The sequence below is a fragment of the Bombina bombina genome, chromosome 11 (assembly GCF_027579735.1).
Source record: "Bombina bombina isolate aBomBom1 chromosome 11, aBomBom1.pri, whole genome shotgun sequence".
NCBI classification, from domain to species: domain Eukaryota; kingdom Metazoa; phylum Chordata; class Amphibia; order Anura; family Bombinatoridae; genus Bombina; species Bombina bombina.
The window spans coordinates 193,158,715-193,169,759 of NC_069509.1; the positions used below are offsets into that span (position 1 = coordinate 193,158,715).

At 41.8% G+C, this 11,045-nt stretch overlaps 1 protein-coding gene across 1 annotated transcript; it reads right to left on the reverse strand.

Moving 5' to 3' along the window:
- Window positions 1-6,757: 6,757 nt before the first annotated feature.
- LOC128642315 (hemoglobin larval subunit alpha-like) lies at window positions 6,758-10,311 on the reverse strand. The gene is made up of 3 exons (XM_053695041.1): window positions 10,150-10,311; window positions 7,676-7,880; window positions 6,758-7,152 (listed from the first exon to the last, which is right to left on the reverse strand). Exons 1-3 carry the CDS (start codon window positions 10,242-10,244, stop codon window positions 7,024-7,026), a joined length of 429 nt encoding a protein of 142 aa, XP_053551016.1. The 5' UTR covers window positions 10,245-10,311; the 3' UTR covers window positions 6,758-7,023.
- Window positions 10,312-11,045: the final 734 nt, after the last annotated feature.

Here is an 11,045-nt window from a genome sequence, read left to right on the forward strand (position 1 = left end):
AAGGCAAATAAATGTTTGAATACATATATTTAGAACTTTATAAATAAAGTGCCCAACCATAGCTTAGAGTGTCACAGAAAATAAGATTTACTTACCCCAGGACACTCATCTACATGTTTGTAGAAAGCCAAACCAGTACTGAAACGAGAATCAGCAGAGGTAATGGTATATATAAGAGTATATCGTCGATCTGAAAAGGGAGGTAAGAGATGAATCTCTACGACCGATAACAGAGAACTTATGAAATAGACCCCGTAGAAGGAGATCACTGCATTCAAATAGGCAATACTCTCCTCACATCCCTCTGACATTCACTGCACGCTGAGAGGAAAACCGGGCTCCAACTTGCTGCGGAGCGCATATCAACGTAGAATCTAGCACAAACTTACTTCACCACCTCCATCGGAGGCAAAGATTGTAAAACTAAATTGTGGGTGTGGTGAGGGGTGTATTTATAGGCATTTTAAGGTTTGGGAAACTTTGCCCCTCCTGGTAGGAATGTATATCCCATACGTCACTAGCTCATGGACTCTTGCTAATTACATGAAAGAAACACTACAAAAGGGCACCACACCAGTTTTAGAAAAAGATAGCCAACATTTAACTATTTAAAACAAGACCAAATACGATAAAAATCCAGCATACAGTAATAAAAATATGAATGCTGCAAGATGTATTAAAAATCACAGTTCCTTGTAGTCGATAGCTCCACCTGGGGCTATCACGGCGTTGTGATACACAAAACCAACAGTTCAGGCCGGCCACGGCGTCGCGGGCCAGCTAAGGTGTCGGGAAGACCCGCAAACAGTACCTTGGATTTGCAGGGCGTCGTGATCCTTGCGGTGAGCTCTGGAGAGCGGCGTCACTTCCGGAGTCGGTGCAGGAGTCGTTGGGCCCTTGGTATTCACACGCGTTGCGGATCAAACTCCGGGCTGATGAAGTCAGGTGAGCCGGCTTCGGGGCTGTGGTGCGAAGTGGGACGATGCGACGTGCGGTGCCCACAGGTTACGGTGCAGGCAGCGGCTCGGTGACGGCATCCAGCGGCGTCAGTAAAACCAGGGCTGCGATGTGAAGCGGGGCGGTTCGATGTGCGGTGTCCACAGGTCACGGTGCAGACAGGGATGCCTGGTGACAACACTGGAGTCGATGGTGCTGGCGTCGGGGGGCCGGGGTTGCGGTGTGGGATGGGACGGTGCTTTGTATACCTCACGAGCGGTGTCCACATGCCATGGTGCAGGCAGCGGCGCCGGTGTCAGCAGGAGCGTCGTCGTTGGGGATGCCCAGGCTGCGGTGTGAGCAGACGATGCCGTAGTGTGGGGCCCACAGGTCGCGGTGCGAGCAGCGGCTCGCTGAAGTCATCCGATGACGGCGTCAGTGAGACCAGGGTCCCGGTGCGAGGCGGGGCAATGTGGCTCCGTGCGGCGTCGATAAGTCACGTGCAGTGATTTCTCCTCTTGAACAGCACAAAACACACAGTTCCCAGTTCTGCAGGTCGAGGAAACTGAAGTCTTTGGTGTCCCTGAGACTTCCAACAGGAGGCAAGCTCTACTCCAAGCCCTTGGAGAACTTTCTCACGCAGGACACACAGCAAAGTTTACCCTTTGCACTCTTTTCAGGCAGAAGCAGCAACTGCAGGCCAGTCCAGCAAAGCAACACAGCAAAGGGACAGTACTCCTCCTCCAGCTCTTCAGCTCTTCTCCTTGCAGAGGTTCCTCGTGAGTCCAGCAAGATCCTAGAAAGATTCCAGAAAGATTCTAAAGTTTGTAGTTTTGGGTGCTCTTCATTTTGGCCTTTGAAGTAGGTTTACTTCAAAGAAGATTCTCATTTGCTTGTGAAATCCTGCCTTGCCCAGGCAAGGCCTCAGGCACACACCAGGGGGTTGGAGTCTGCATTGTGTGAGGGCAGGAACAGTCATTTCAGGTGTGAATGACCACTCCTCCCCTCCCTCCTAGCAGAGATGGCTCATCAGGAAATGCGGGCTACACCCCAGCTCCCTTTGTGTCACTGTCTAGTGAGAGGTGCAAACAGCCCAACTGTCAAACTGACCCAGACAGGGAATCCACAAACAAGGCAGAGTCACAGAATGGTTTAAGCAAGAAAATGCTCACTTTCTAAAAGTGGCATTTTCAAACACACAATCTCAAAAACAACTTTACTAAAATATGTATTTTTAAATTGTGAGCTCAGGGACCCCAAACTTCACCTGTCCATCTGCTCTCAAAGGGAATCTATGCTTTAATCATTTATAAAAGGTAGCCCCCATGTTAACCTATGAGAGAGATAGGTCTTGCAACAGTGAAAACCGAATTTGGCAGTATTTCACTGTTAGGACATATAAACCATATTACTATATGTCCTACCTTAAGCATACACTGCACCCTGCCCATGGGCTACCTAGAGGTGTCTTACATGTAAGAAAAGGGAAGGTTTAGGCCTGGCAAGTGGGTACACTTGCCAAGTCAAATTGGCAGTTGAAAACTGCACACACAGACACTGCGGTGGCAGGTCTGAGACATGATTACAGGGCTACTTATGTGGGTGGCACAACCAGTGCTGCAGGCCCACTAGTAGCATTTGATTTACAGGCCCTGGGCACCTCTAGTGCACTTTACTAGGGACTTACCAGTAAATCAAATATGCCAATCATGGATAAACCAATCAACAGTACAATTTACCTAGGGGGCACTTGCACTTTAGCACTGATTAGCAGTGGTAAAGTGCACAGAGACAATAAACCAGCAAAAACAGAGTCGAAAACCAGGAGGTCAGAAGGCAAAAAGACAGGGGAGAAACGCCAAAAAGCTGGCAGGTCTAACAGTAGGGAAATTTAATTATTTTGGGGGGCTTTTTTATTTTATTAGGGGGATTAGATTAGGTGTAATTAGTTTAAAATTCTTGTAATTCTTTTTTTATTTTCTGTAATTTAGTGTTTGTTTTTTTCTCTAATTTAGTTTATTGAATTTAATTGTAATTAATTGTAGGTAGTTTAGGTAATTAGTTTAATGATAGTGTAGTGTTAAGTGTAATTGTAACTTAGGTTAGGATTTATTTTACAGGTAATTTTGTACTTATTTTTGCTAGGTAGTTATTAAATAGTTATTAACTATTTAATAACTATTGTACCTAGTTAAAAAAAATACAAAATTGCCTGTGAAATAAATATTAATTCTTAGCTAGCTACAATGTAACTATTAGTTATATTGTAGCTAGCTTAGGGTTTATTTTATCGGTAAGTATTTAGTTTTAAATAGGAATAATTTATTTAATGTTAAATTTATTTCGTTTAATTTAAATTATATTTAAGTTAGGGGGGGTTAGGGTTAGGTTTAGACTTAGGTTTAGGGGTTAATACCTTTAATATAGTAGCGGCGACGTTGGGGGTGGCAGATTAGGGGTTAATAAATGTAAGTATGTGTCAGCGATGTTAGGGCAGGCAGATTAGGGGTTAATAAAATTTAACTAGTGTTTGTGAGGCAGGAGTGCGGCGGTTTAGGGGTTAATACATCATCCGGCTGAGGTCCATCATCCGGCTGAAGTCTTCTATCAAGCGGCATCTTCAATCTTCTTTCTTCCGGCTCCATCTTCATCCTGCCGACACGGAACATCCTTCCTCCACGACGAACTCCCGACGAATGAAGGTTCCTTTAAGGGACGTCATCTAAGATGGCGTCCCTCGAATTCCGATTGGCTGATAGGATTCTATCAGCCAATCGGAATTTAATCGGGGTTAATAAATATTATGTAGGTGTCGGCGGTGTTAGGGGCAGCAGATTAGGGGTACATAGGGATAATGTAGGTGGCGGCGGTGTGCGGTCGGCAGATTAGGGGTTAAAAAATTTTAATAGAGTGGCGGCGATGTGGGGGGGCCTCGGTTTAGGGGTACAAAGGTAGTTTATGGGTGTTAGTGTACTTTAGAGCACAGTAGTTAAGAGCTTTATGAACCGGCGTTAGCCCAGAAAGCTCTTAACTCCTGGCTTTTCTCTGCGGCTGGAGTTTTGTCGTTAGAGTTCTAACGCTCACTTCAGCCAAGACTCTAAATACCAGCGTTAGAAAGATCCCATTGAAAAGATAGGATACGCAATTGGCGTAGGGGGATCTGCGGTATGGTACCCTTTCCTGACTGACTCTAAATACCAGTGGGCAGTAAAAACCAGCGTTAGGACCCCCTAACGCTTGTTTTGACGGCTAACGCAGAACTCTAAATCTAGGCGTATATTAATTCAAATATGTTTATCTCTTTTGGAAAATGTCATATTATTAATGGCCAAAATATATTAAAAAGTATTCTCAGCATGTCCAGTTTACCATGTCTTAAATTATTCTATGCAGCTGATTCACTAAAGAACTGAGTGATGAATACTCTTTAGCAAACTAGTTGTAAAGAATTACATAGGAAATGATAAAGCTGGAGAGGCTGCAGAGAGCTTTAGTTAACCAGTTACATATAATAACAGGAACTGGTGAAGCTGGAGAGGCTGGAGGGAGCTTTAGTGAATCAGTTACATAGAATAACATAGGAACTGGTGAAGCTGGAGAGACAGGAGGGAGCTTTAGTGAATCAGTTACATAGAATAACATAGGAACTGGTGATGCTGGAGAGGCTGGAGGGAGCTTTAGTGAATCAGTTACATAGAATAACATAGGAACTGGTGAAGTTGGAGAGGCTGTAGGGAGCTTTAATGAATCAGTTACATAGAATAACATAGGTACTGGTGAAGCAGGAAAGGCAGGAGGGAGCTTTAGTGAATCAGTTACATAGAACAACATAGGAACTGGTGAAGCTGGAGAGGCTGGAGGGAGCTTTAGTGAATCAGTTACATAGAACAACATAGGAACTGGTGAAGCTGGAGAGGCTGGAGGGAGCTTTAGTGAATCAGTTACATAGAATAACATAAGAACTGGTGAAGCTGGAGAGGCTGGAGGGAGCTTTAGTGAATCAGTTACATAGAATAACATAGGAACTGGTGAGGCTGGAGAGGCTGGAGGGAACTTTAGTGAATCAGTTACATAGAATAACATAGGAACTGGTGAAGCTGGAGAGGCAGTAGAGAGCTTTAGTGAATCAGCTACATAGAATAACATAGGAACTGGTGAAGCTGGAGAGGCTGGAGGGAGCTTTAGTGAGTCAGTTACATAGAATAACATAGGAACTGGTGAAGCTGGAGAGGCTGGAGGGAGCTTTAGTGAATCAGTTACATAGAATAACATAGGGACTGGTGAAGCTGGAGAGGCTGGAGGGAGCTTTAGTGAATCAGTTACATAGAATAACATAGGAACTGGTGAAGCTGGAGAGGTTGGAGGGAGCTTTAGTGAATCAGTTACATATAATAACATAGGAACTGGTGAAGCTGGAGAGGCTGGAGGGAGCTTTAGTGAATCAGTTACACAGAATAACATAGGAACTGGTGAAGCTGGAGAGGCTGGAGGGAGCTTTAGGGAATCAGTTACATAGAATAACATAGGAACTGGTGAGGCTGGAGAGGCTGGAGGGAGCTTTAGTGAATCAGTTACATAGAATAACATAGGAACTGGTGAGGCTGGAGAGGCTGGAGGGAGCTTTAGTGAATCAGTTACATAGAATAACATAGGAACTGGTAAAGCTATAGAGGTTGGAGGGAGCTTTAGTGAATCAGTTACATAGAATAACATAGGAACTGGTGAAGCTGGAGAGAGGTTTAGTGAATCAGTTACATAGAATAACATAGGAACTGGTGAAGTGGGAGAGGCTGGAGGGAGCTTTAGTGAATCAGTTACATAGAATAACATAGGAACTAGTGATGCTGGAGAGGCTGGAGGGAGCTTTAGTGAATCAGTTACATAGAATAACATAGGAACTGTTGAAGCTGGAGAGGCTGGAGAGAGCTTTAGTGAATCAGTTACATAGAATAACATAGGAACTGGTGAAGCTGGAGAGGCTGGAGGGAGCTTTAGTGAGTCAGTTACATATAATAACAGGAACTGGTGAAGCTGGAGGGACTGAAAGCAGCTTTAGTGAATCAGTTGCTTAGAATAACATAGGAACTGGTGATGCTGGAGAGGCTGGAGGGAGCTTTAGTGAATCAGTTACATAGAATAACATAGGAAATGATAAAGCTGGAGAGGCTGCAGAGAGCTTTAGTTAACCAGTTACATATAATAACAGGAACTGGTGATGCTGGAGAGGCTGGAGGGAGCTTTAGCGAATCAGTTACATAGAATAACATAGGAACTGGTGAGGCTGGAGAGACTGGAGGGAGCTTTAGTGAATCAGTTACATAGAATAACATAGGAACTGGTGAAGCTGGAGAGGCTGGAGGGAGCTTTAGTGAGTCAGTTACATAGAATAGCATAGGAACTAGTGATGTTGGAGAGGCTAGAGGGAGCTTTAGTGAATCAGTTACACAGTTACATAGAATAACATAGGAACTGGTGAAGCGGGAGAGGCTGGAGGGAGCTTTAGTGAATCAGTTACATAGAATAACATAGCAACTGGTGAAGCTGGAGAGGCTGGAGGTAGCTTTAGTGAGTCAGTTCCATAGAATATCATAGCAACGATTGATGCTGGAGAGGCTGGATATAGCTTTAGTGAATTAGCTGTCTAGGGTGCCATAGCAACGTTTGAAGCATGAGGGACTGAATGGAGCTTTATTGAATTTAGAGTGACTTATTATTGTGCCCTAGTTTATCACTTTTGTCTATGTTTTTTATATTTTTGTGAAAGTATCTCTGTGCAGGGTGGATAATGTATACGTTAAGATAAAACTATGTGAGACAGAAATAATCTACAAATCTGTTTATTGCAGAAGACAAGGAGATTCTGATGACATCCGATGGACAAATCAGCACAAAGGGACAATCACATAAAGACTCAAGTGACACAGAGCACCTGGGCTACAGTACAGCAACTGGTTTACTAGAATAAGAATAATGTCATTGTCATTACATGACCATCAATACGGTGACAATTTGTGTGCACAGTTTCCAATAAAACACCAGCAGGTTACTTGCTGGTCTCTCTCACGTCTTCCTCTCTTCCAGCTCTATTTATCTGTACTTGGAGGTCAGAACAGAGGACACAGCGGCCAGGAATTTGTCCCAAGCAGCCTGTGCGGTGGGGGTGAAGTCAGCAGGGAAGTGGACGGCAAGGACCACCTGGATGGAGTGAGAGAGCAGCTGCAGAGACAAAGACAATGGGTTAGACAGGTAGACAACTAGTACTACAGTGATTAATATAAATGTGTTTACTACTAGTTCCTAACCAAGATGTGCTATATTCCTTCACTTTATACTATTCTATAACATATAATATGACTGTAGCAATCTAAATTCACAGAGGTCTCACAAGCCTCTCCTGCTTTACCAGTTCCTATATTATTGTTATTACATTGTTCTGGAGCGGCTGGGGGAGATTTAGTGAATCACGTGCATATAATAACATAGAAACTGCTGAACTGGAGAGGCTGGAGAGGGAGCTTTAGTGAATCAGTTACATAGAATAACACAGGAACTGCTGAACTGCAGAGGCTGGAGGAGCTTTAGTGAATCAGGTGTATATAATAAAATAGGAACTTGAGTATTATAACAGTTAACCAGAGCAATGAGGTTGCGGTATCCCAATGCGCTTCACTTCAATACTGCTCAAGCGATTGCGTTTACTTTCTACTTAATACGTTTATGACCCAGTGTATAATCTTACCGGGAAGTTGCCAGGATCCACTCTCAGGTTGTAGGCGTGCAGGTCACTGAGAGATGACAGAGCCTGGTCCAGAGAGTCCAGGTGGCTTGCGGCCTGGCCAATGGCGTTAACGACCTTTCCTCCATGAGCACGGACGTCAGCAGAGCCGGGAGACAGGTCAAAGTGGCTGAAGTAGGTCTTGGTCTGAGGGCTGCTCAAGAACAGCCTGGAAGGGACAAAAAGGATAAGGGGGTTAAAGGGTTGATATTTGTCATCAGCAGGAGTCATAGGCTGGTGTCATAAAGCTGCAGAAATACAGCAAACATCTGTCCCAGATACTTAAAGGACCAGTAAACACAGCAGATTTGCATAATCAACAAATGCAAGATAACAAGACAATACAATAGCATTTACTCTGAATTTCAAATGAGTAGTAGATTCTTTTCTAACACATTTTAAAGTTATGTATATTTCCACTCCCCCTGTACCATGTGATAGCAATCAGCCAATCACAAATGCATATACGTATAGTCTGAGTTCTTGCACATGCTCAGTAGGAGCTGGTGACTCAAAAAAAGTGTAAATATAAAAGACTGTGCACATTTTTTTTAATGGAAGTAAATTGGAAAGTTGTTTAAAATTACATGCTGTATCTAAATCATTAAAATTTAATAAAACCTGAGTGTCCCTTTAAAGACACAAACAGCCTGCTCCTATTAAACCTTGTGTAGAGAGAGCTTAGCTGAAGTACTGTGTGTGTATAATATATGCTAAGTACAGTGTGTATAATATATAATATGTGCCAGTGTACTACAGTGTATTACAGTAATATGTGCTAAGTACAGTGTGCTACAGTAATATGTGCTAGGTACAGTGTATTACAGTAATATGTGCTAGGTACAGTGTACTACAGTAATATATGTCAGGTACAGTGTATTACAGTAATATGTGCTAGGTACAGTGTATAACAGTAATATGTGCCAGGTTCAGTGCATTACAGTAATGTGTGCTAGGTACAGTGTACTACAGTAATATGTGCTAGGTACAGTGTATTACAGTAATATGTGCCAGGTACAGTGTGCTACAGTAATATGTGCTATGTACAGTGTATTACAGTAATATGCGCTAGGTACATTGTACTACAGTAATATGTGCTATGTACAGTGTATTACAGTAATATGTGCTAAGTACAGTGTGCTACAGTAATATGTGCCAGATACAGTGTATTACAGTAATATGTGCTAAGTACAGTGTATTACAGTAATATGTGCTAGGTACAGTGTATTACAGTAATATGTGCTAAGTACCGTGTATTACAGTAATATGTGCTAAGTACCGTGTATTACAGTAATATGTGCTAGGTACAGTGTACTACAGTAATATGTGCTAGGTACAGTGTACTACAGTAATATGTGCCAGGTACAGTGTATTACAGTAATATGTGCTAGGTACAGTGTACTACAGTAATATGTGCCAGGTACAGTGTACTACAGTAATATGTGCCAGGTACAGTGTATTACAGTAATATGTGCCAGGTACAGTGTATTACAGTAATATGTGCTAGGTACAGTGTATTACAGTAATATGTGTCAGGTACAGTGTATTACAGTAATATGTGCCAGGTACAGTGTATTACAGCAATATGTGCTAGGTACAGTATACTACAGTAATATGTGCTAGGTACAGTGTATTACAGTAATATGTGCCAGGTACAGTGTACTACAGTAATATGTGCCAGGTACAGTGTATTACAGTAATATGTGCCAGGTACAGTGTATTACAGTAATATGTGCTAGGTACAGTGTATTACAGTAATATGTGTCAGGTACAGTGTATTACAGTAATATGTGCTAGGTACAGTGTATTACAGTAATATGTGCCAGGTACAGTGTATTACAGCAATATGTGCTAGGTACAGTATACTACAGTAATATGTGCTAGGTACAGTGTATTACAGTAATATGTGCTAGGTACAGTGTACTACAGTAATATGTGCTAGGTACAGTGTATTACAGTAATATGTGCTAGGTACAGTGTATAACAGTAATATGTGCTCGTAGTGAGTACAGTGTTATCTTTATGGCACACATTAACTAGTGCTGTCTACCTGTGAAAACTGTCAAAATTCACTGAGATAAGAGCCGGCATTTAAGGGCTTAGAAAGCATATGAGCCTACCTAGGTTTAGTTTTTAACAAAGAATACCAAAAAAACAAAGCAAATTTAAAGATAAAGGTTAAATAGAAAGTAGATTAAAATGACATGCCCTCTCCGAATCATGAGTTTGATTTTGATTAGACAGTTTATTTAAGTAAAATAATTGAAATACAGGTAATTAGCAAGTTTTTTCCTATTATTTACTAATTTATAAAGTAAGATTTCTCTATAATGATAAACAATTAATTCTAAACAAACACTTTATAACTAACAATTATTGTGATCTAATAATAATAAAATACTAATACTAATAATAATAATAAAAGTTAAGGTCCTTACCTCTCCAGAGCTTCAGCACCAAGGGCCTCAGCGTTGGGGGCGATCTTGGCCCAGAGGGACACAATGGCGGACTTCTCCTCTGCATTAAGAACCATGATGACGGTTGGAACTGGTTGGCCTTAGTTTGACTTCAAGTGGAAACAGAAGACAGGTCCGTGATGAGCTGAGTTTGTGCCTGGCTTTTATAGGGAACTGTACAATGCAGAGTAGGTGAAATCCTATCTAACTCACTGACCAGTTCCCCACCCTACAGATTATCTTATCTCACCCATAACAATATGTACGTATGCGCTGACATAAAGCAAAACCTTATCTCACTATGGCTAGAGCCTGGGAGGCCCATTTTCTTGGTATTGTTATGTGCTGTGAAACTTTAGTTACTAATGGAATCTATAAGTGGTCTACAAATAAATCCTAAAAATAATGTCCAACTATGTAACATTACATTGAGAAAGGTACAGTTTGCCCCAATACTGATTTATATCCCCTACAGAAGTCAGCTAGATGGACAGCAGCTTTATAGTCCACTGGTAATGAGCTAAATCTTTACAAATTTAATTCTGTCATATACCTGGCACATATTACTGTAATACACTGTTCCTAGCACATATTACTGTAATACACTGTATTTAGCACATATTACTGTAATACACTGTACCTGGCACATATTACTGTAATACACTATATTTAGCACATATTACTGTAGTACACTGTACCTAGCACATATTACTGTAATACACTATACTTAGCACATATTACTGTAGTACACTGTACCTAGCACACATTACTGTAGTACACTGTACCTGGCACATATTACTGTAGTACACTGTACCTAGCACATATTACTGTAATACACTATACTTAGCACATATTACTGTAGTACACTGTACCTAGCA